The 26,281-nt window shown below is 43.2% G+C and overlaps 1 protein-coding gene across 4 annotated transcripts in view; it reads left to right on the top strand.

Moving 5' to 3' along the window:
- The window catches only part of ARID5B (AT-rich interaction domain 5B), a 121,954-nt gene that overhangs the window by 978 nt on the left and 94,695 nt on the right, over positions 1-26,281 (top strand). For 3 of the 4 annotated variants that reach the window (XM_061448753.1, XM_061448763.1, XM_061448741.1), the window contains one exon: positions 12,923-13,148. In XM_061448753.1, coding sequence (XP_061304737.1) covers positions 12,923-13,148 — 226 coding nt within the window. Of the gene's footprint in view, positions 1-11,011; positions 11,130-12,922; positions 13,149-26,281 lie in introns of those variants that run through there. The other variant, XM_061448770.1, reaches the window with a different exon arrangement.

Here is a 26,281-nt window from a genome sequence, read left to right as displayed (position 1 = left end):
TTGTTCGGGGCTTTTTTTTTTTTTTTTTAGTATTAGATATGTTTAAGAGGGCGGAAATTACGAAATGGAGGCTGAGGGAGATCAAAAGCTATTGAGCTGGCAGGGACGTGTTGAATAAAGTGATAAATGACAGGTACGGGAATAATACATTCAAATAACTTGCAGATATGTCTGGGCGCATTTCGGAGCCGCCGTGCGGCCGGCTCAAACACGCTGAGCGCCGGCACCCACCGCCGGCGCCCGCGCCGCCCGGGATGGGGCCGCGGATCCGCGCAGGTTGCGCCTCCCATCCCCGCCCAGGGCCGCTCCCCCCGCCCCGTTCCCGCTCCCTCCCGTTATTTGCTTTTCAGATTTATTGCTCCAGCACGGGCCGTGGTCTGGGGAGGGGGGAGACTGGGGTACCCTGAAAGGGCTGCGGTGATAGAAGGAGAGGGTCTCCGGGAGGGGCTGGAAACCAGACGGGGGGAACACGAGATGTTTTGGAGGCACTTATGTTGGAGAGGTGAGGGGGGTGGGGTGTAGGTCCAACGAGGGGCTGTTGTCCACAGGGGCTGTTTTGGAGTCACGCGTGGCTATAGGTGCCGACGTAGCTGTGTACCCATACACATGCGTATGCAGTCGAAAAGCGTTTCAGAGCCACCTTCGCTCGCTGCCACCTCTTCACTTTAATTTTCTGTGCGTGCCACTGAGATAAGGCACCCTTTTCCTAAGAATCAGGGAGATGACAGTGAGCAATGGATGCTCTGAAATTGCCCGTGGTGACTATTTAAAACTGTGCCTCTGTGTGTCTCGTATGTGTGTGTGTGTGTAAAATGAAAGATATTTGGAAGGGAGGGGGGTGGGGAAAGGGACACAAATCATTTTAATACGCCTTAATGATCAGCTCATGTTACTGTGGTAGGAACATCAGAGAAAATTAATCCTACCATTACGAGTAAAACGCTGCTCCGGTACGAGAGTTCTCAGCTGCATGTACCTTCCTAATAATGTGCACGATTTTATTTATTTTTACATGCAAACACCGCTAGTAATTAGGCGTGTGATTGTATTTGTGCATTTCATTGGGGCTTTAACTGATGTCATTCTGCATTGTTCAACCATATGAAAACAATTTTCAATTAAGATAATGGCACGCCTTGAAATTATGCAAATGCAGTCGTATTGTGCAGAATAATTATGACAAATGTAAAGCAGGTAAAAAGTTTCCTAATGCAGTTGTGTTTTACACCCCGGTGATGTCATTTCCCCTCTGGCCTAAGTTAGTCATTCATTAGCAGAGTAGCAGCAGCAGCAGCAGCAACAGCAACAGCTCTGAGTGATACTTCTCTGGCAGGGAGCCTACAGAAACCGGCACTGAGAGCCAGGGCCTAGAGAGGGCAACATAACACTCCCATTAAGAAATGTATTTTGTTTTCACTTACTCCATTAACTTGTTTATAGACATCGGAATGATTTTTTTATTATTGATTTTTAATAGTTTGGAACGACCCGAGTTGTACTCAGGGACTCGCAGGCAGGCAGCCGAGAGACAAAAGGCTGGGTGCTGTCTGGCGCTTTGCAAAGTGCTGTCTGGGTGGGGGTATCATCATCGCACAGGGCACCCAGTTCACCTCACCACACTGTGGGCACGGTTCCTTACGTAAATGACATCCATTTCGGTCCCCAAAGCTGCGGCAGGGTCGCCTCTGGGGTCGCAAGGTCTCCTTCTGCGGGAGGAGATGCAGCTTTTGAGTCAGAGGCAGCTTATAGCCGTCAGGGTAGACCTTATTTGTGGTGTGGGACTGCTGAGAGGGTAGAACTCCTTGTCTTGCATTCAGGGAGCGGGGATGGAGTGAGCCAGTGCTTAAACATGTATTTCGGATCTGTGGTGTCCAAGGCAAAGGGTGACAGAGGTGCTCACTGTCAATAAAATTATTAGTGAGGGGAGCGAGTGGTTGAATCACAGGCTTGTGATCGAGCCCACTGGAGATTTAGGCATAGTCGCTAGCAGCTACCTGCACTAGCAGCATGATTAATAGAAGCAGCTCGCTGCCTGTTTTCTGTAATAACAGCATTGACACTATGACAATATTCAGCTAGTGGCTGTGAGGAGCAAGGAGAAACGATGAGATACGTAATGCTTCTGTTACTCGGAAATTTCTGATGGCGTATTTTATCTGATTGCCAAATGTTTGAGCTAATCAGTGATGAGTGTAAATATAAGTCTTTTTATAGCTACCTGAATTCATCATCCATATTTAAATATAACCCCAACTGCTGCTAAAACCGGATGTTTTCATGTGCTGTGGCTCAGACCCTGCGAAGGGTTTAAGCCCAGGGGTGCTTCTGCTAAGGCACTCCTCCTTGCGTCTCAGTCTCAGCATCCCAGTAAGCATGGCAGAGAAGCTCTCCTTTGGCCCCAGGAGATTGCTTCCTGGGGTGCCTCAGTGGATGGCAAACTTGGGATGGGGCTGGTCACACATTGTCGGTACAGGTGTTCCTGGACCCAATTGGTGCTCATCACATTCCGGAGCAATGGGCTGGGATCAGCTCTGGCATCATGATGAGACCAGGAGTCTTGCTGCACAGGAGCAGTGGAGACATTTTTGTGAGAGCAGTGGTGCAGTAGGGGACACTGTTAGATGAGATAGAAGAGTTTTTTGCTCTTCAGTGAAAACTTTGTTGTTGCTTTTGTAACAGGGGCCTGAGTGTGCTGCTTCTGACCTGGCTGTCAAGCCCAAACACCGCAGCAGGTGCAGCAACCGGTCAGAGGGCAGTAGCAGCCCTCTCCCTCTTCCCTCCAGCAGGGAAGAAGTGGCTGTCCTCGGTTCCTGGGAGGGCCACCGCTGAAACGGAGAAAGTGTCTGTTTTGCTGGAGGAAGATGCTACCTTGCCCTGGTATTCTCCTCCGCTCCTGGGCCAGCGTGGTCCTTCGTGTCCCCTCTCTCATGGGATGGGAAGACCTCTGTGACAGCAGGCACCTGGTGCAGGGCTTGGAGGAGTATGCTGGGATTGCTGTGAAGATCGGGAGGGAGCAGCTGTGAGAACATACTGTCGCTCCTGAAACAGTTTCCAGGGTTTGTGGGGAAAGCAGACCCCCAGCTTTTCTAGTGCCCACCTATGAGAGAAGTAGGTGCTGCCTGTCCGCTGGCAGAAAGCCCTTGCCCAGTCCCCTCACACAGCACCCTGGACTTGTGGCACTTGAGGGTCATGAGGTGGGCTCAGCCCCAGGCCCTGCAGCCCATGGGGTCCTGGCTGAACCCTCCTCCAGCTCATTTATTCCTCTCTGCTCCAAGGGGTAGCATGAGGCTATGGAATGACTGACCTTTGCAGAAGCAATTCTAGAGCAAAATGCTTGTTAGTGCCTTGTATTTTCATGTTTTTAAAGGTGTTGGCATTAATTAGGCTGGGCTCAAACATATATATCAGAGCTCATGCTTGTTAAATCTAGGGATGGTATTTGATGTGATGTGTACAATTTCTAAAACCCCCCAAACAAGTAACTAATTCATTTTGGATGGTATGACGTTCCCTGCATTGCCCCCAGTTGTCGTGAATGCTGCTTCCGCTGAGGCTGGACTGTCAGTAGGGATCTGCCTTTCGTTCATTCATCAACAGCTAAGTTTACTACGAACTCATGTTGATTTCATCTCTTCTCCCAAACTGGGTATCTGATGCAATGCTTTTCGCCTTGCAAATAATCCTTACTCATGCAAGTAATTTACATGAGTAAGCATTGCTCATACAGAGGAGAGGAGAGAGCTAGTTTCCTGTAATTATTTCCCTAGCAGTGTTTTGCATTTTCAGACTAATTGGGGGAGAAGAGAAAAAAAAAAACAAAGTCACTCCATAAAGGTATGTCATTTATAACTGTTGAAGAGATTCTTCCAGAAAGTTATGGGAGGCAGCAGGTTTGGTCTCTCTTCATTTCGGGACAGCTGCTCAACAGCATCCCTTGAAAGCCCGATTCATTTCTCATGCGCTCTCCGTGTGTGGGAGGTCCTACCCCAGTGCATAAAGGTAGCACAGGCTGGCCCAAGTGTGGTGTCTTACGCTGCTAGAGCTTATTGCCACCCCCATTGAAAAATGTGCTACTCCCTTTGCACAGTAATAGATTTTTTTGAGAGACGTAGGAATATGTATGCTCTTATTTGAAATGAGAATGGCCCCGTTTTAGTCTCCACGGTGTGTGCCTTATGCTCGTATCTGTCAACACTGGTAATGACAACATGTTTCAAACATGCAGATTATGATTATTAAAGGGTGCTTTAAAAATCATGCTAATAGCATCAATCTCCAATGTACACTTGCTCAAATTAATTCAGCTTTGGAAATCAGGCACACTGTAATAGCAGTGTTAGAGGAATGGCATTTGTCATAAAATATCATGGTTTTGGTAATTGCATATTCACTCCGTGTATTTTTATCTCTCTTTGCAACCAGTAGCATATGCTGGCAAAGCATGAAGAGGGCAATGATATTACTCAGAGAAGCCACATGTTGCTAGCCATTAGCCAGCAATCTGGCATATCTGGTCACATAAGGCAGATTCTCTCTTTTTGTTGTTTTTGTTGGTTTTTTTTTTCCTTTATCCCTTCCCTTCCCTGTGCATTCAGACTGTAAAATACACCCACTGCTCTCCAGAGTTGCTGTTCCCAGTCTGATCAGTGGCACTAAACATTAAACTCTTGTCTTTGGAGAATAATAGGCCTCACATGGTACACCCTCAAGCATGTTGAGATACTGTGCAGGCTGGAAAATAAAAATGTTCTAATTGTGTCTTTTAAATAAGCATAGGAGTGAATTAATTAGACTATATTTTGTCTTTAGTTGCTTAGTTACACAATAGTATTCCTAAGCACAAGTAAGATAAATTGGCTCTTTTTGTGCTGCTTGTCCCTTAATCATAATTACTGTATTGCTCAGGAGAGTAACGCATACATAGATTTTGCATTTTTAATAATATTCAAACAATATGCGAATGATATAGAAAGTATGTTCTGATTCAAGCTCTTGTATGCTTTTATTCGGGAAGAAGTTCTACTGCTATGGGAGCAATATTTGCATTAGTTGCTCAGAGATGTAGTTCTGGGAAATACATAATTGAAATATTCTTGCAATGCTTGTTCTGGCCCTTTCATTCGCATTCAAAATAACAATGCCTTAAGTCTCTGAACAGTCATCCACTCTTGATTTAAGAGCTTTTTTCTTTGTGTGTTTGTGCTTGTGCAGTGTGGGTTCACACCCAGTGTTAACCCTGCAGAACCTAGACGCTCGCGTGATTCATAGTGTCGTATCAAGTTGAGCTTTTTATTTTGTAGCTAAAACGCAGTCAGAAGGTCAGATGAACATCGGCATTTTATGGCATCAATCCAATGACCTTAATGCTTGGCAGGCGTCCATGTTTCTATGCGAAGGTGCCAGGGTTATAGATAATAAAAGAGTTTGTTTTCATTTTCTGGACATTTTAATCTTCCTTTGCAAAGCATCGTCTCAGGTTTGCCGGGCTTGGGGCTGCTCCTGGGGTCCACAACTTTAATGTCTTCCCGGATTGTTGAATGCTAACTGCTAATGATGGGCAGATTGATACAGATACTGAACAATGGAAGGTTCTGGCAAAAAAAACCCTAGACATGCTCAGTGGATGTATGTGAAAATTGGCTCCATTGTTCTGCTGTATGAAAAGCAAGTAAATTATTTACAGATATTTTCTAATTAAAGCACATATTGTTTTACCAGCACAATAGAACACAATATAACAAAAGACAAAAGAATAAGCTTGCATAATTTAAACTTGCTAATGCAATGTACTCCTTGTTAAGAAAAATATAATTATGTAATCTATGAGGAAAGCTTTTCATACTGTAACTGTAGTAGGCAAAATTAGGAGTGAATTGCTTGTCAACTTGCCTAAACTAAAACAGCTCTTCGAGATCTGTGAACTATCTGACGGGAAAACATTTTGACTGAAGCCTATTTTCTCTGTGGTCAGAACTTCTATCTGCAATGACAGATATAAATTCAATTTGAACCTCTCCTCAGGAGTGGGAGGAAGGAATAAAAACACCCCAGAAATGAAGGAGGAGGCTTACACTAGAAATGTCAAGTCTAACTGTTCACAGCTGGCCGTCCCCTTGTGTGCTCTACCTCCACCTTACTTCTGGCCCAAATGTACCACTACCCCACAAAGCATCCTGCAAGAACACGGTGCTGCCCTGCCCCAGGACATTTTGTGTGCTTTGCTCTGGAAATACTGAGTTGTGCACAAAAAGCTGGTTGCTGATTACAAGGGAAAGTGAATACCAGAGGACTTAATGTGCTTCACCTGCATCCTTTGTCTTGGTCTCTTCTTTGGGGGTTTGGACCCCTGCAGAAGGGTTGAACATGTCAGGATGCAAGATTCTCTGTCAGGCTGAGTTTCAGACAGCTATGTGCAGCTGTGCTTAGGCTGGGGAAACAGTGCAGTAGGCTGGGGAAATACCTGTCACCTGAGTTTAATAAGATCATTATAGCCCTTTAAAGTAATTAGTAAAGGATTAACAGATGAAAGGTTTTGCCTCGGCCTCTTTCAAATTTTCCCGTGTGCCAGGTAGATTCCCTCGCTGCACATGTTTCCATTCTCAAGGCTCTCCTGTAGGTTGATGGGTAGAGAGTGGTGGTCTCTGTAGGTTCCTGCGTGCTGGTGGCTCGGGGGGGCATTGCAGGCTCAGACCCCAGTTGTCAGTTCTGCTTCACATATCCTTTGAGACATGTCTGTTCGCCCTGGGCTAGGAGATGCATGAGGAGACAACACCAAATGAGGCATGCAGCGCAGGTAAAGGGGAAAAGAAAGCTGCCCATGCCAAGTGCTGGAGCCTCTTGTGAGGCTTCCCTGTCATTTGGTAATCCCACCTGCAGAATGGGAGCAGCGGTTCCCACCTGGCAGAGCTGTGCCCCAGCCACCCTGGTCTGCAGCCGGCTTAGAAAGGTGTGCTGGAGGAGCAACATGTAATAAGGGAGTATATAGCAGTATTAGTTTTCCTTGTAGGGTGGCTGAATGGGGCACTTCGCAGAGCCAGACCTTTACTACGAATCAGCCACAGTTTTTCAGCTAGTCTGTGATCCTGCAGTCTTCAAAGACCCCATATGTACACCAAGTCCACAGCAGGCAACAGGGTAATGGGGCCCTCTTACTCTGGAGAAAGGCTCTGAAAGCAAAGCAGTCCTGTACGAACATTCTCTGCCCCTTTTGGGCTGAATATGGTCGCTGGAGGAAAGCCTGGGAGAAGTGCTGCATGTAGGAGGTGACTCTGGAGACCTGGGTTCAGGTTCCTGAATGACTTTTGGCAAGTGCGTTAGGTCTGAATTGAGATGACCTGGTTTGCACCAATGTCCCAAAGCCCTGGTAGCATCTGTGTGGCAGAGAAGAGTTCTGGACTACAGACTCTGCTAACAGGGCCTTTTGGTTGATTATGCTGTCAAGTAAAGGCAGTGGTGCTTTCCTCAAACACCCAAGTAAATACACTGCTGCAGGAGAGCTGCCTATTGGAAGTAAGCCCCCTCTTTCCTTTCTTCACCTCCACAACATGACTTTCCAGTCCTCAAAGGGATCTAGAGCCGGGAGCTGGATTCTCAGGGCAAGAACTGCATTGTTGCGCAAGGTGTGGGAAAGTCCTTTTCACCTAAATCCCAAAAACCTAAAAAATACATGGAATGTAAAAAAAGCCCATAATAATAGAGGCCTTTATGCCCATATGAAATACGCAGTTCTATTATCCTTAGTGAATGCAGTCCGTAAAGAGTCGCGCTGTATTTTTTGCTTCCGTGGATGAACGTATTTTCAGTGGCAGTGTACTGGGTTGTAAAATATGCATCCCCACCTATCTAGTGTGCTAAAGGTTTCAGTAAAAAGGCTTGAAGATGTTTTCTAGCGCAAATTGTACTGATCAGATAAATGACGCACAGTGTCTCCTGTAATTATCAGCAAGAGTTTTCACAGTATATCTCCTGTTTCTCTCTAGGCCACGTATTTGATGTTAGGAGACAGCCAAGCAGGTGTTCGACTCACTCGTGCCCTCCAGAATTCCTTAAATGACCTCTGGAAGCACTGGAGTGAAAACAGCCTCAGCACGTCAAAATTTTGAGATATCTCAGTTGCCGTAATTCTTTCAAAGGCTGCCTCGGCGTCTCTAAAACATAAATCTTTCCTAGTTATTGGCAATGTGACGTACCATATGCGGGTGTGCAATCAAGATGTACGACCTCCCTGTGTTGCCCTGTGACTCCCTGCCTTGTAAGAGTTAATATTTCTTCTAAAAAATAATTATCTGCTTTAAACTATTATAACTACCTGACCCCTTTCCCTGAATGTAAGTATTTCAACCATCTGCTGAGTCAGGCAATATAGCATTCTGTGCTTTCAGGAGGCTGTGATGGTTGCTTAGACAACAGTGACATAATATTTAAGCATAACGGCTCTCAAGAAGATGCTGTCCCCTTCTCCCTGGATGACTCCTCTGAAAATGCAAATCTGATACACTCTTAGAAAAACAAGAGAGGGATGACAAGGGTTTATATCACCATCTTTCTTAACCATCAACCCATTTCCCACTTGATAGGTGAAAGTATCATATATTGCTCAGGAGTCTTGTAAGATGTGCTAAAATTGCAGGCTGACTAGATATCTGCTTTTATAGAAACAGAAGACAGAGTGCCTCTTTTTATGGTCAGTGCTTATTTAAAGATTTAGACAACTTTGTGGCTGGGAAAAGTGTTGCCATTGGTCGATCAGCATCCAGAAAGGCCCATCCAAGATAAATCTCATTCCTGAGCAGAGCTGAAATCAGTGCTGGCTGTTTCCTCCTGCAAACCTCATCTTACTGTAGCAGGAAAAAACTGCAATTGAATACTTAACTGTGCAATGGAGTCCTCATAAACATATCACTTCAGAGCATAGCTAATACACCATCAGTTGATTTTTTTTATAGATATGTATGCAATGTATGCGATGAGGGTGGTTTTCCGTGTTTACACAGTTATAATTATGAATGACATGAAGGTTGTACAGCAGATTTCTTTAATCTTCTAAAGGTTTGTTAGTCATGTGTCACTGTGTACCTGGTTTTTATTTATTCAACATCTGTATTCCTTTGTCATCTTGTTGATAGTCTTTCTCTAGAAGGACTGCAGCAGTAGGTGCACAGCAGTTGATACCAAATGGTTATAAAGGCTCTTCCAGCTGGCAGAGCTGTTGTTAACGAAAAAGGAGAGGGGCCCTTTTGTCACCTGCTGCTCCAAAAAAAAACCAAACCCAAAACCGCCCACAACTCATAGTTTGGGTCTGAGCACTTGGAAAGGTTGCTTAAGAATGTGTGAAAGCTTGGCAAGGTGCATTAAAATCCCAGAGCTGATGAAATTGTTGGGTGACCTCTGTTTGGGTGGCACTGGGGCAGATGACCTCTTGTGTTAGCAAACAGCCAAGTTGTGGGGAAGACAACCTCTCTGGAAGCTGGCTGGAGTTGGGGTCCTCAGAAAGAAGGGGCTGAAGCTACCCGCTGTGTTTTGCTGGGTTACAGTGTTTGTACCATGAGGTGCCAGGGTGAAAACATCTCTGGAGATACGGTCTGCTCGCTAGCAGGATCAGAATTGGCAGTGGTGCTTTCAGGAGGACCATGGTCTGACCTGTGACTGGTGTGGTGTGTGAGCAGTTGGGGAGAACATGGATGGTTGTCTCTGAATTTGGCACAAAATGAGCAAGAGCTTAAAAGATGAGTGGTGAGAGAGAGCAGGTCTACTCAGTCCCACTGTGTACAGGGTAAGGCAACCTAAGGCAGGCCCCAAAATATATAGAGTATATTTTTGTTTGATTTTTTTTTTTTGGCTGAAAGTGAGCTGGTACATATTTTCCTGATGCAGCTGTGGTGATCACTAGCAGTACAAGGGGAGGACACGAGGTGGGTGCTGGTGTGGAGGATGGCTGGGCACTCCCAGGCCCTGGGGAGCCACCGCTGCCTGGCCTTCCTCACAAGGGGCTCATCCTGCAGCCATGTTTTCTGCACGCCAGGCCTGGCCTTGGCCCTACTTCCTTTGATGCAACCCCAAGTTTCCACAGCAGTGTCTTTAATGTTAGGAACAGCTCTTGCTTTTGGGGGAGTTGATGGCAGTGGAGTTGCCGTTACAGCAGGTGCAAGGTGGGCTTTCTTGTCCCAAAAGGCATAAAGCAGGCGCTGCCGTTGCTTGGTAGTGGCACAAGACCCAGCCTAGCAGCCGTGAGTGCCAGGCTTGTGGTCAGCTGTCCTCCTGTGGTGATCCCAGATGATTTGGGACCCAGCCTGGTGCCCCTAGGGACATGGCTGGGGACAGGGGTGATGGGGATTGGTCTCCTGGGATCACAGCTGCTGTGGGGGCTGCACCAGCAAGGGGCCATTGCCTAGCACAGCCTGCATGGACAGGGTTCAGCCCACAGCCTGTGTCATGGTGCAGTAACAGCCCAAACTTCTGTATTTTATATTCGTGCACTCTGCTTTTATGCTTAGCTGCTCTGTGGTGCCATTCTTGGTGCCCCTTTGCACCACGGTGGCTGTGTTTAAGAGTCCCAGTGCCATTTTGTGAAAGGCTGAGGCAAGCGCATGATGGTCTTTTCGCAGGATCTTTTCCCAGCATCTTTTCCTAGCTCTTCACATCAGTGTGGGGATGCTACACAGCACAGGTTTTCATGCCCATGCCACTGCCGCAGAAAGCATACGGCCGGGGTAAGTTTGCCCCTGCCTCTGAAAGCTGCTTCTGCCCCTGCCTCTCCTGTTTCCCCTCCATGGCAGCCTGGGCAGAGGCAGCAAGTGAGCCAGCGCCGCTTCACCCTTCACCCTTGTTGCAGTAGGGTTTCTTTTTTATGCCCCTTCTTTTTTTTTTTCCTTGTGTACACATCATGTGCGTGTGTGCGAAGGTTGTATTCTCGAAAACAAGTTTATTCATTGATGATGTAATAGTGATTGTACTTTTCTTTTGGTTAATAAATTGTCTGCTCAGCTTACTTTGTATGCCAGCCAAAATTAGTCATACCAGTTCTTGGAAAGGATATGAAGAAACTGGTAATTGAAATCATAATCATTTGATCGTGAAAGCTATTTGGAAAATAATATTTTAACCAAAAACACATCTGATCTCCAAGTCAGGTTGGTTTGGGTTTAGCTCGGGTTTGTTGTTTTTTTTTTATACCGCTGCTAAACACATTTCTGTAGTGTTGAATATTAGAAATTGTGTAGTAGCTGGTGACTGTATTCAACAGCCTAACAGAGGATTTCATCCAGAAATTGCTGAGACTGTCTGCAGGCAGGCTGATGTTTATATGTATGTATTATTTTTTTTCCATCCTGGCATTTAATAATCACCATGTAATAGCTATAAAATGCATAGCAACTACAGCTTTTTTATTTCAAGTGGATGTTGTAATGAAATTGGGTGAAACCATCCATTGAAATTGTAGTACCCAATGCTTGTTTACAAAGTATTGACGTTTGTCATAAACAGAGATTTAAAACATGACTGTTATTGTTTGTTGTTCTGTGGAAGCTCTTATGCTGTGCAGTGATAAAGGAAAAGATTTTATTACAAGCTTGCTTAGCATATAAGCATGCCATTCGTTTCTGACCAAATATTTGTTATTGCACTAAATGTAATGAAGGTGCCTGCTTATAAAGCGATTTTGTGTTATATAAGGGAGAATGCAATATCAGATCTGCTTTTTTTACTGGAGGTACTTCAGGTTTTGTATTGTGTGTAACTTGTCACAATAAAGCTTTTTTTTTTTTTTTTCTATTGAGCAGTATTTTATTTCCTGAGGAATGTGTTCAGTGGAAAAAAAAAAGCCACACAGAGAGAATCAATCGTGCTTTTCTCTTTGTCTAATAACTCAAAGAATTTCTCTCCCTTTGCAAATACTTGTGTTTATTTGAGAGAAAAATTGGCTTCTGGTTTATTTATTTCAAGAAGCTGTAACCTTATTTAGTGCTAGAAATGTGCAGTGTGCAAGGTGTGGTCTGCACCGAGCTCTCATTACAACATAAATTATTTCTGCTGTTTTAACTAAAAAATCAGGAGTATATCTTTCTGGATATGTGTGTATGTTTGTTTATTTTTGAGGCTTTCTTGAGCTCTTGCTCACTGGAGTCAGCTATAAAACATTGTGCTTATTCATCATGACTGAGAGGAGTTGATTGTTTCCTGGAAGGTTAAAATCCAGCAATTAGAGCTGTTTAATTCAAGTATATGTTCTGGAGTCTAAACTAAGTTTAAGTGCTTTTCTTAGAATGTATGTTTAAGAAGGGAAAAAAAAAATACAGTTCTGATCTTGAAAAAGGTTTTAAGAAACATGAGAATGTGCAAGTTTCTTTTGGTGGGAAGCACATAACATTTATGTAGTATTTCTTTTGGGATTACATCACAGTTTTATTTAATTTTTAGGACAAAAGTTAAATTCAATATTTGTGTATAAGCCAAGGGAAAATGTACCATAAACACAGGAATTTTCTGGTGAGTCAGAGTTCCAAGAATCTGAGATTTACTTAGTCCATTTATTTCAGGACTAGCTATAACCATTAGTCATCCAGCCATGAATTTTTACATTTGCAGCTAATTACACCTAAAAAACAAACTTTCCCTCCAGGTCTTGCGTTATACAGAATGTGATTTGGCAACCAGCATTTAAAATGCCTTTTAGGATCAGTGCACTGGTCCCAGAAATTGTCTTTAGATCATGTGTATTTGCTACAAGTAAACAACTAATATTTCCACTTATGTGGCAGGAGGAATAAATTAAGTACTAGCTATTCTGTATTACAGAAAAATTAACCTGCCAATAGCAAGATAGGCTTTTCCAATAGCCTACGGCAGGGTGGCATTATGGGTTTATCAGTCATCATGGAGCCCTGTGTGACATGTTGTATTTTCATTTGACCACTTCTTGCAGGATGAAGTTATTGCTGTTTCAGAGAAAGTTACTGTAAAGCTTGAGGACTTGGCAAAATGGGCACAGTCCGATTTCTCCAAGTGGAAGTGTGGTTTCCGGGCTGAGCCGGTCAAGCTGATGGATGTGGGGAAGAATGGGCAGAAGGAGGCTTTGATGAGATACAGACAATCCACGCTCAACAGTGGCTTGAACTTCAAAGACATCCTGAAGGAAAAGGCTGACCTTGGTGAGTATCCCATACTTTCTCCCATGGGTGGGGCCTGTGGGTGGACATCTTTCGAAGACAGATGAGCCAGATCCTGCCAAGCCGTTGCCGATTCCCAGGGTATGTGTGTGCTCTGGGTGGAGGTGTGGTGGTGAGATACCCGAGCAGTACGAGTGGTGGTGAGCTCATCACAGGCTCCTTTGAGATTAGCGTGGGGTATATCTGTGATACCTGTCTGCTCTATAGACCTGTCCCTGAACATGAGCACACAAATAATTGTCAAGGGCTCTCCCTGGGGCTCTGTAGGTGGAGTGATCTGGTCAGAGCTGTATATTGTGGGGAGAGGAGCCTGGAGACATCTTCCGGAGTCCTCCTCTGACAGGCAGGCCTTTCACTTCTCATGTCCCACCTTCTGGAAATGTAGCATTGTAAACTGCTTCTGGTGCTTCTCCTGCCTCCATATGGTTGGATTTGTATCTTGTTTAGTAGGGAGATGTTCCTTCCGTAGCTTTCTATAGCATGTCCATGTGAGCTTTATGTTACTATACAGCATAGGCCTCTGCAAGCACCTCACTGTTCTCTTCGGATAGACCTGTGCTTTCTGCCCCTCTGTCCATTTTTAGGGAGGAAAATGGTAGCACTGCTACTTTGGATGTTTGCAGACAGGCTTGCAGCTCGGGGGCTATTTTGGTGCGCAGACACTCACATCTCTAAAATTTGGGGCCCAAGGTCTGAGGGAGGTGGGTCTCCTGTTGGTAAATGTGGCTGTTTGTGGTATTAGGACCTTAGATGTGTAATAGCTGTCAGAGATTGCGCTTTGAAGTGCATCCCAGGGGTGTTTCTCTGATGTACCAAGCTTTTAACAAATGTTCCAAGTTTGAAGAGCATCAAGTTTAGGCCTTGATGAGTGGAAAGGTAAGAAATTAAAAGCTAAGGCTGATGCATGTGAGGGATGCTTTTGTACCTACATGAACAGGAGATGGAGGGCCAAGTTCAGTTTTATAATGGCATGACTGTGTGGGCATCGAAGCCAACTTACACTAAGCTAAAGATATGTCTTGGAGGATTTATCTTCTGCATCTCATTTTTCTGATCTTATCGAATGATGAAGTGATTCTGTCGATCTCACATTTCACCATTAGATATGTAGGTTGGAAGTTTAAAGTACGATTGTAAGGTGATCTGATTTTTCATTACAACTCCAAGGAAAAAAACTAACAAAACAACAAAAACATGCAGTTCTTCCTCTTTTCCTTTGCTTTTCTCTGTGTTTTTTTCTGGATCATAATTACATGCAGTAATTTTCTCTGCTATTGCCCTGGCATCTTCTTTACGTGTTGCATTTATTTGCATTTGTTTGTTGTGTCAGAAGAATCTTCATGTTTTTCAGACAGAACTTTTGTGTGTTAGTGTTTTCTTGGTTTTGTTTGTAACAAACAAAAATCCCTCCTGGTAAGTTATGAAATTGCTGTTATGTACTGTAGGAGCCAAAGAAAATGACCTTTAAGCCTAAAGCTTATAGTTACATGTTAAGCCTTTGAAAGTAGGGGTTATACTGAAAACATGTATGGAATGCAAACTATATGGTATAATTTTGATAACCCACATTCTGATGTTACTCATTTTCAGTTGGTGACTCTGGCTTTCCTGTTGTGTCTTTTTTTTTTTCATTGTTTGGGTTTTTTTTTTCAGTAGAAAAGGGTATTTTGACTGATGTTTGATTATGATTGCTTTTTTCTCCATCATGACTGGTGGGCAGGAGTGAAACCAAAGGTTCAAGAAGACCTCTAGCTGATTAGGCACATTGATACACTGATCTAGCCTATTAGAGGCTATCAAATTTCTTAAATCTAGTACTGAGAAGATACTTTTACTATTTGAGAGACACAAGAATTTAAGAATATTTTGCTTCCCAGATCTGAGAAAAACTCAGAATGGTGATCTTCATTGCTTGTGAAGCAGCCCTGCTTGGTCTTGTCCTGTAGGCAACCCATGAGCTTTAGTGTTTGACTTAACTATGGGATGGAGGTTTATCACCCACGAGGTGAAGAAGATTTATTTCTCTCATTCAGAGTCAAGGTTGGCATTGTGCTCTGGGAACTGTCATCTCCCTACCTATAGGGAAGGGCAGTAGCATAATGTGAAAGTGTCCAAGGTATAGAGATGTGAGCTGCTGGAGTTGTATCTTCTCTGCTGTCAAAATGGTGGGTTTACTGCCTGTTATGATGTGTGCCCACAGACCTTTTTCAACACTCTGCATCTTGCCAAGAGAGCAACGCTCAGCTGCAGTGATCAAAGATTTATTAGCAATAACTTCTCCAGTAGGTCTCCAGCACAATGGGATGGGGTATGTTTTCTCTTAAAATGGGGTTGTAAACTGTGAGAGAGTGCAGTGCACTGTCATGCAAAGGTCCCTCTGGTGGAGCATCAGCACAGCTATATTAGCAAGGCTGGTCAGCCCAAATGGAGAGGTGATCTGCACATACGCCATTTCTCACCACCGTAGGACGGTTCCCCTCCCAGTCAGTTAGTTACTCAGTGATGCACGAATGAGTATATTTTATGAAGGGCTTCCTCACTGAGCAGAGTGGGGTGGCTGTGACAAGGCAGACCGCTCTGTACAGAGCTTGGCTTGGAAGGGAAAAATTCCCTTCTTGTGCTAGTCTGGCAGGCAATGCAGGAATCTGTAATGATGGCCACATTTAACCCTGAATGTAGATGAGGAAGTTTCTGAACCAGGTGTTGAAAAGGCCTAGATAAACAACAAGGCCCTATTTTCCTATGAAACAACATGTTTCCAGTACAGAGAAATCCTGTGAAGGTAAGTAGATTTTGACATTCTTCCTACGAGATGTTTTTGAACTGAGCTGTAGAAGGTACTAGGAAATTATTTCCCTATCAAAGAGCTCAAAAAAACTTTATAAAAGAAATAAAATCAGTTTTCATACACTATCCAGGAGTGGTGCAGGGTGAAATAACCCAGATGAACTGAAAACATGATTGATACAGAACCACAGAAGTGGCACAGCACAAACATATTTAATTAAACACATTGTTCCTGGGAGCAGGGTAGCTTTAAACAATAACCAAGCAAAGTCTGAGCAGTGTATACTCTGTGCCATATGTTCTGTGGCACTTGGCTTAGCCAAAACAAAGGTGACACGTGGTTAATCCACAACCTGGAGAAACCAGTGCACTCGTAATTGAAAGTTGACCCTAATTCAGACTCAGTAGTTCTGTCTCCTTTTTTGTTCTTAATTTCTCTTCTTTTTTTTTCTTTTTTTTTTCCCTTCCTCTTTTTTCCCCCTCTTGTCTTTTCTTCTCTCTTCTTCTTTTCTTTCTTTTCTCTTTGCCTTTCTTTTCTGCAGTAACAGATATTTTTGTCTGTAAAATGTCGTTTTTATCACCAGTGAATTATACAGAAATTTTCCTTAGGACTGTATTAAATAAAAGTTCTAGGAATGGCATATTTTTTGTGTGAGCTTCAAGTTTTCAGCCTGAAAAATGATTCTAAAGAACTATTTCTTTCTGCCTGTAGAGATATTTATGTTACACATTCTGTCCCTTTCTACAAATACGTCAGTATCGAGTGCTAGCAGTTTATGTCTTAAGACTATAGTTTTCTGAATATTTCTTTCAAATATTGAGAAAAATAAAGAATAACAACAATGCAGCGTATAAAAATAGAGTTGCTCAGGAATGTATTATTCATAATGAACATGAGAACCTGTTTTTCCAGAAGAATTGGTCTGATTCATTCACTATTAAGGCAGCTAGTTATTTATTTTTGTCTTTAGAATTATTTAGGGGATTTTTCTTTATAATAAATGGACTTGTATACCCATATATGGTAAACCAGTGAGAAGTCACCAAATGAGGAATTATTTCATTTTACAAAATTTTTAGCAACTAAGCAATGTAAACACTGTTGGTTAAATATGGCAAAGTCGCATATTTGTATTCCTTGGGCTATAGTTCGAAAAAAATTCAAATTATTTTATATAACACTGCTTCTTACAGACTTCCTTTAAGTGAAGTATGAAAGCTGCAGTGTAAGCTTTATTGGCCTATAAATATGTCATTATAGTTGGACTACATTTATATGCTTTGGATTGTTGTTTAAGCCAAGAAAATATGTCTCTACAGGTTGACTTTTTATTGAAACCCTTTGAGGCATACAACAGAATGTATTTTAGGCCAAGGTTATTAAAACAGCATTTTCATTTTTGCAGCAGACTCATTGTCAATTATGCTGCCACAAACTGTCTGTGGATAGGCAGTTATGAATGGTTTCATCTCTAAATGTGTCTTTAGAAAAAGAAATAAAAGATAGAGGAGTCAGAGCTGAAATTGAGAGAAGAGGCTGAGGGGAAAATGACTGAATTTAGTGTTCCCTGGCTCTGTTGGTTTGAGTTAGGCTGGGCTGCGGTGTGATGCTGCCTGGGTTTAGCTGAGCAACAAATGGCCTCTGTGCCTGCACTCGGCGGGGGAGGTGGGAGCTCCTGCTGGCCTGGGCTGGGCAATCTGCAACCCTCTAACACATGAGTCTGTCATGACAGAGGTCTAGGTTTGGTCCCCAAACTGTCATTGCCACTCTTTCTCCCCATCCTCTGTGAGTCTTTATCATGCCAAAACGGATGGTTGAGGTTGTTGCGCAGTGGATGCTCCAGTTCCTGCAGTGGCGGCATTAGTAATGGGGATGAGCAAGTTCTGGTGCTTACTGAAGAGGGTCTTGCTGCAGTTATTGCTTGTTTGTTTGGGTCCATTGAGGGGAAAGCCAGAGAAAATTTAGTAGTCAGCCCTGTCCTGTCTTTCATTCTCCACCCCTCCACCCCCCACATTTAGGGGTCTGGAATCTGGATTGCTGTTACCTGGAATCCAAGAAAATCAAGTACGCTTCCAGCTGAGGTTTATATTTTAGCAGTCTCCCTTTTCTAGTCTATAGGTGGTGTTCCATCAGTTGTTTCCGACTTCGCTCTCTTGAACCTTCCAGCAGAGCTTGCTGAGCAAGGGATGGATGCTGCAGGACTGGCTCACCCTCTCATTCCCTTCTCTTCTTTGCCAGTCTCATAATTTGCATAGCTTCACCCAGGAGATCACAGCTCCTCTTCGGATCTTGTGTTGCTGTATGAATTGGCTAATCTGCAATGGATTGCAGAGAGTTTGGAAGGAAAAGCAGAGCAGGGATGAGCTGTCTTGCAGGAAGGTGCCCACTCCTCAGTGCCTGGCCAGCTGTGGTGCCTAGCCTCAGCAAGCACTGGGCTGTGGCACAGACCTTCTGATTTTGCTTGCCAGTGGCCTTGCAACAAGCATGACTTCTCCAGATGAAGATTATTAAGTTGTAATGTAGTCAAGTCATAATATTATCAAAACTGATGATCTGCAGCTGTAGTGTGCAAGAGACACTTGTGATGACTTCTGAACTGATGCTGACTCTCCTTTTCCATTGTTTGTCATGTGCTGCTGAGTTCAGGCTTGCCTGGCTTAACTTGATGCAATAATTTTCTGACCAACTAATTGTTAGTCAGAGTACAGCTACTTTGGATACTTTGTGCCTAAGTCATGCCTCTTCCTCTCTTCCCCTACCCTTCTTGTCTGACTCTTTGCCTCTTCCATGTGCCTTCCTGTCCCCATTGCCCTAGCTGAATGCTATTTTGGTCTTGATAAAGCTCATGTAAGTGTCCCATTATCCCATTTTCCCCTCTCTGCCCTTGTGCACTGGATCTTGGTTTTTGTCTTGTGGATCAGAGTGACCTCTCTAACTCATTTTAACTAGCTCAATTGATACAGCTCTTTTGCTGTAGATGAGGCTATTACATGGCTTGTCTGTTGTGCTCCACGGAGCCTGAATGGAGGAGGATGGCTCCCTTGGAGAAAAAGGAGTGTGGCCCGGCATTTTCTTCTGTGTTTGTGCAGCTCATGGCACATGCCAGCACTGCTCCAGCAGAACAAGAGCACCAGTAGGCTGCGAAGTAGCACTGGGAGAGGGGCTGTGGAGCAGGAAGGCTTCCTTTAGTTATGCATCTTTTGTTTTAACTAACACTTACCTTTAATGTTAGCATGTTTGGGATCAGAGAGAACCTGACATGCTGACCAGGCAGACAGTTTTGTCTGGCCTTGCATGAAGAGGGCAAGAAAAATGTTTATTTTTTTCAACTGGTTGGTTTAAGATCACTGATACTTGCTGGCTTAAGTGGCTGCCTGCCTTTTAAATGCTAAAAGGCGATGCTGTTGTTAGGTATGGTGTATCCCTAATACTCTTGTGATAATGACTTTTTTTTTTTCCTGGAGGTGGTAGCAAAAATAGGTACTATCTCCAGTAGCAAAAATAGATACTATCTCCAGTAGCAAAAATGCTATTATCTCCAGTAGCATTTTTGGGGTCCCTTCCTTCTCTTGAGCCACTGCTTCTCTCCTCTGCAGCTTCCCAAACTTCTTTGGGAGGAGGTTGGTGGGGTCCTCAGGAGATTGTCCATAGCCACCTGGTCCTTTCTGAGGCCATGTGTTTGCCTGAGCAATGCTGTGGTGATTTAAGTGCTGTTAATTTCTTCCTTTCTCTGGGGATAGTCTACTTCATTACAGTGGAAGTGTATGGGGGTGACAAAAACATTTTAATATGCAGTACTGGCTACAGAAGCCTTTCATTCACCACTGGACTGTGTTGAGCTTCATCTGTTTGTGGCTCTTGAAATTCCAGTTTTAACACCACGCATCTCAAACTTCAAGTGTGCCTTATCAAAGAGGTAAAATTTGGATTTCTTCTCAAACTTTGACCTGCCTTTGAGCTCTTATAAAAGGGGTGGTAGTGTTGCCCCTGGGAATTGAGGAGGTGGGTATTTTGTTCTTTGAAATGCAGAAGATCTTCCAAGAAATGTAAACAAAATCCCACGTGACTTCTCTCTAGATAGCCCCTAAATCACAGTGCCTGTTCCCCACCCCCACTGATTCCTGCAGCAGGAGCAAGCTAGCATGATTATCGGAATTGTGCTGATAGCAGTTGTCACTGTGTCAGCGTTTTCAATTATGAATTGGTATGACAGGGCACTTTGTCGCTGGTGTAGAGCACAGCCATTTGCAATTTCAGTTCTGCTATATTCAGAAACATCAGAGAAGGAACCCCTGCTGCAAAATTAGAAGAGGAAGAGTTAAATTTTACTGCCTTGTGAAGCTAGAGGGAACTGCTCCACGTTCTCCTGAAGCTGAAGTTGCAGAAGTTTGCACCATCAATAAAAGTTTTGTTGCAGCCTCTGGTTGGAAAAGGAGTAGCCTCCATAATTGCAAAATAAGTAGATAAAAAAATAAGGGCTGTTCACAAACAGTGTCAAAGCAGCCAGTGTTGGACAGTGTCCCTTTAAGAATGTTTGACAGCTTTTTTTATTTTTGTCTGGTTTTAGCACCGAGATTGACCTTGCCAGGCAATGTAATAACCCACATGTGTCTGCTCTCCAGGATTTTTTCCCTTCTAGTCACTGTTGGATCTTGCATTTAATTCTTACTGACCATGAGGTTTTGTTCCAGTAACTGGAATCGTGTGCCTCCTGGTGCAGCACTGCTGAGCTCTGAATCTGACTTTATCTCAATGTCTGCCTATTTTTTTTTTCCTTTTTTTATTCTTATTTAACTTTCAAGTTTAGAGGGTGCCGTTTTCCTCCCCAGCCTTCCCTCTAGTTTCTGTACCTGCCCATATTGTTTCTGGGTCCCAGGGGGACCCAGTTTGGGATGTCTATTGTTTTGTACTGTGCTTCCCTTACCCAGCACCATGGAGGGAGGTGATCAGCAGTCTCCTCTGTGTTCCACAATTGATGGTTAGAGCCATCAGTCCCTCAGAGATCATCAGTGCCTTTTTTCCTGCATTGTGTCCTTTCCATGCAGCCAGCCAAAAATTGGCTGAGTACCAAGATCTGTAAACTGAACACCTATATAACATGGTGTGGTTGGGTGGGCCTCGAGGACATCCTCCTTCTCCTGCCTGGCTGCTTTCCTGTGTTGTAATTCTGCTCTGCTGGAATCCAGGACTTGGAGTCCTCTAGTTGACTGACTCTGAGTGCTCCGTTAATCAAGTTGAAGCTGTCTTCATACCAGCTCATGAATCATTCTGGCTTGTGACCTGTGCTGCAGTGCTGAGATGCTCAGACTTCTCTGTGGGTGCTGTTGACACCATGGCCAGACCTGGGTGTCAGTTCCTTTCCAGTGCAGAGGAGAAAAGCCAGACCAGACTTACTCACTACCTCCTTTCCAAGTAGCTCTTCTGAGTTGCTCTTCATTACTCCCATGCCCTGGAAGACGACTTGCCATTTGTTTACACATGCACTGCAACATGCCTGGCCTGTCATCGTCTGTCTTCCTAAATATCTTATTCTGGTTCTGACTGCTGTGTTGCAGAAAAGCTAGTGCTTGTTCTCTGAGATACGGTATTCATCTTTTTATGGATGACCCATCTTGTGCTATGGGAGTTTGTCAGAGCATCCTGTGTGTATCTGAAATTGAAAGAGGAGACTTACCTTTTCTCCCCCTTCTCCTTTTGTTTGCAAAATCATTTTCTATGACAGGCAAACAGGAGCAAAAGCTGGGCTGCCCCCAAGCTGTGTGGGGCTGTAATGCCAGTGAATGGGTGTGTCAGCATTTATGGGGTCTTCAGCAGGAGGATGTGGTGTTTTGCTTGGGCAGGCAAGGGAAGGTGGGAGATGGGTAGGCTAGAAAGAGAAAGAAGGTGTTGGGCAACTGTGTGGGAAGAGTCTTGGCTCCAGCAGCTGAGTGGGCAGTAGCAAACCTGCCTTCTCAATATGGGCAGCCTCAGGGTTCTCCCACAGCATTTTGTGTCACCTTTGTGAGCACCTAGAGGGGCTGTATGGGTACAATGGAGAAGAGTGTGGTTCTGGCATCCTTGTCCTTGTTAAACTGAGTTTTAAACTCAGTATCAGTATTCCGACTGCTTAATCTTATTTGGTTCCTGCTTATCTTTGCTGGTTTGGTGATCCTTGCATGATGAGAACACTGATGAGGATATGTGGGAAGGGAAGGGTTAAACCCAGTATAGCTATAAATTTGAGTGCAGTTAGTGGGAGTGGGTGAAGGGGAAAGCATGTATTTAAAAAATGTAGTAGCATGAATTGTAACTTACTGGGGAGGTTTTGTATTGGAGAGCATTGTGGCATAGCCTTTATTTACTTCATTTAGTAAAATCTGTACCATGTAAAATAAGTTCCTTCCTAATTTTACTGCTAATAATAATTTGCATGTAAACATGAATCCTCAGAACTGTAAACCTTAAGCTTAGGTCTCTCTTGCTCTATTACGTTGTGAAGGACAAATGGTTAACACCATAAAGAAGCTTTTTTTAGCGATATATAATGTGTATTATTTTAGCAGGAGTATATTTTAACAGCTTGTGAAAAATCGAGGTGAATTTTTACATCTGTGCACCGCTGCATAATTAATGTATGTAGAAGCTGAAATTCAAAATAAGCTTCTGGAAGAGCACACATTTGATTTTCCTAAACATTTAAATATATATATCACACCCTCATTTTAAGATGCTGGTTAATGACTTTATGAGCATGTTGGCAGCCAGAGCATTACATGTGGTTTGAGAAATGTGTCTGGATATGCTTGGTAAGCAGTATTGTTCTGACAGTGTACTAAAGGCCATCTTCAATTTGACTGTGCTTGTTTTGTTATGCTGTGAAAGAAAAAGATAATTCAGCAGAGCATTGTGCTGTCGGCTGGAGACGCCACACTTCAGAATACAAATACTACTAAGGATAAATGAATCATTAAAAGAACAGTAGCATAAAATATCTGATGAATGAACTCCAGGAGTCTCTGCTGGAATAAATTTAGCGTTCATGGACAGTACCATAATATGTGAAATAATAGTATCAGTTCTACATTCAGATGCCAAAAACATTTATGGACCCAGAATAATTGTGAATTACAAGGCTATAAATACATAGAGGGGATTTGGTGATATCATAATAAACCATGAGAAATTCGCTAGGCTGGTTTCTAATGTTACCAGAACCTGGAGATATATTTACACCCTTGTTCACACTCATGCAGTTTTAGGGGGCAATTCTCCTCTCACAACACGTTCGACATTCCTATTAGTGCCAAGGGGAGTTATGCATGTGTGTCATGAGTGGAATAGATCCACACATGTTGTACAATTCAAGGATCCTATAACAAATTGAAAATCTAATTTAAGAAAAAACTGGGAAATGTTCCCTCTCATCTTCCTCCAAGTTCCTCCATGTCCTGTGCTGCTCCTGTGAATGAGGCTAGTGAAGGGAAAAGAGGTAAAGGATCACAAAGTAGCTGCTGTGTTCCTGATTGTTTTATCCACAGCTGCATAATTTTTTTTTTCCACACTTTATTACTGAGAAACAAAACAACCAAAGCCCAGCTGTTCTGGTCCCAGGTTTCTTTAAAGTGCAGGCTAATGCATTTTAAAAACATGTAAATACCCAGGGAAGGGTGGGATTATCAGCCTGTCCACCAAAAGGAGACTTTGCTGTTGTGATACCAGATCCATGCCTGATAAGAACAGTTACTTGGGAACTGGGGCTGAACCTGACATGATACTCAAGAGCGTGTTCAGCTTTCAGCATGTCCCACATCACCTGTTTGTAATTAAGCCTGATGTCCTGTGCCTTCCTGAATTGGGGCAGTGACAGAGTCTCCGCAGGTACTTAGTGTTGGTTCACACATCTCAGTAATAGCTGGGTTACAGCCCCTGCTGCAGGACCCCCTCCTCTCACCCCCAGCCAGCTGTACAGTGTTGCTGGCCTCATCTTCTTGTAAATCATCACCAAAATATGCATGTTCAGCATGGTGCAGAGCAAGTCTGCTCAGTAATTCCACATTCCTTAGTGTTGCAGTTCTCTTGACTGACCAAGCTGCAGTGTTTCTGCTCTTCCTTCTTGCTGGTTTGTGCTGCTGGCTGTACACCCAGGCCTTCCAGGGCATTTGTGGCATTTGCAGTGGGAAGGGTGTATGGCTTGGTTGACATCCCTCCACACGATTCCTGTTTTACTTTTTGTGTCTTAGTAGACTAACCCGCTGATATCAGCAGATGAATCACATCCTTGAGGTACATCCTTGATCTTCCGTTCTTGTTAGCTGATGAAACGAATGGAAGATAATTACAGGACCAAAAAATCAACAACAGTGAAGTGGTCATCAGGAAGGGGGTCCCTGGCAGCCTTGTAGGTGACTTGTAAGCTTTACTGTGTGTCAGTGATAGGTCCTCACCCCACTAGTCACTGAGCCTGAGTTTTGTTCAGTTGCTGACAGTTTATTTCATTCTCTTTCTCTCTTGAATTCGTTCATGCTTTTGCTATGGCAAGGTCATGGGATTACTGATTATTTGTTTTAGTTAACTGCTAGTGACTTTAACTTGATATTCGTAGCAGTATCTGTGTGAACTTTCCTTTGGCAAACCCAGTAGACAGGGTGTAATGCAATCTTAATGCATGCGTTTCTCTTTAATTATTTTAAAACCACAGTCTCCACTTTTCTTTCACACTGAGTATTTCCAGATTAAAAGCTTTGTGGGCTGGAAATTAAATGATAAGGTACTATAAAAATCTATTTCAAGAATCTTGAATGTTTCAGCTCCATCTTTATTTTTAGTTTCCTTACTCCCTGAATGACCCTTATTTGTGACACTGTTTGTCACTATACACTTCTAGTTTTGTTGCACAGAGAAAATAGCTGAAAAAGTCCTTTCACACTTGTGATTTTAGTCCTCTGTTCAGATACTTAAAGATGTGGTCTCATAAATTCTGTGGTACAGTAAAAGAAAAAGCCAACCCAAATAATTTTGGCAGTTCAAATGCAGAAACTAAAAATAATTTAATCTGCAGTGTGAACATAGTTTCATATTTATACTAGCATCTGGCCTCAGGAATTGAATACTCCATTCTTTAAATAGCTTCACTCCAGCTCTTGAATGCTTTGTGACTAGAACATTACCCTACAGTCATACACCTTGTTTACATATTTCTGTTAAAAGGCAAAAGAGCTTACAGTACTTCAAAACATTGGTACAAATTCCCTCCTCCCCTCTTGCCTTGGAAAAAGAGAAATTAAAAAGAAAAAAATGAAAGAGTGGTCTGAAAGTGCGTTTTAAATTTAGTTCTCTCAGTTTGCTGCTGGGTACATATTTTACTGTCATTTGTATAAAAAACTGGAAGAAAAATTTTCCAAAGAAAATATGTGCCATTCCAGATGCCCAACAGTAGTCAAACACAAATTTCTGTACACTTTATTTGTGTGTTTGTTTTTAATCTGGCAAATGTCTTTGTCTTTAAAAACACTTTGCCTAGAGGCAGTGGATCTTCTTTGTTAACACATATGGTATAAATAAGGAATAGGTCCCTGTGAAGGAAAAATATCAGAATAATGTAATAAAAAGGTAAACAGTATAAACGGGTGGCTAATGATTAGCTTCTTGCAGTCTTTAGGGACAAAGTATCTTTTTATAGTTTTATGATCCTTGCCCATCCCGACTTCAGGAGGGAATTGCATTTTCAGAATTATATATTTGCAACTTCAGCTGAGCTTTACAAATTTAGTAGATCCCTATTTAGTGTCTGTTGGTGAATGTAAGTCCAGCCTAATATTCTTATTGCTACTTTTTCATTCACATGTCTTGAGGTGAACCTAGGAGCAGAAGGGAAAATATCCCATTTTTAAACCTTAATCCAGAATCCATTCCTATGAGTCATTGAAACAAAATCATAGTGGTTTGGCTATAAAAGGCTTCATGTCCAAAGGGAACGTTCCTTAAAATGCTGGCACTTTTGCCACAATGTTTCTTGAATCTGTTTTATATGTTGTCTTTGTGCTGTTGTAAAACATAAAAGATTGGATCCCTTAGTTTTGTCTGTGGGAGGCTCCTGGTATTTCAGTGGACTGGTCAACTTGCATGAGGGGTTACTCCCTTGAGGTATTCAGCTCCATCATCTGCCTGCTCCCCTCCTCCCTTAGGGGACGCTTCCTGCTCAGGTACGGGGAGCTTGAAGGAGTATTTCTTTTTATTGTGGTAACTGTTCAGTGTTGTACCATGGGCTTAGGCTTGGTGCTGTGATACTTGGGAGTAAACTTTGCAGCAGTGTAAGTGGCAGGAAAATAGGGTTCTGTCTGCCTTTGTG

This window comes from Pezoporus flaviventris, unplaced genomic scaffold (assembly GCF_033815535.1).
Source record: "Pezoporus flaviventris isolate CSIRO_AGI_PZ_B2104156 unplaced genomic scaffold, CSIRO_AGI_Pfla_v1 ptg000001l, whole genome shotgun sequence".
Lineage (NCBI taxonomy): Eukaryota > Metazoa > Chordata > Aves > Psittaciformes > Psittacidae > Pezoporus > Pezoporus flaviventris.
The sequence above is the reverse complement of the archived record's forward strand: the minus strand, read 5'-3'. Positions and strand labels throughout refer to the sequence as shown.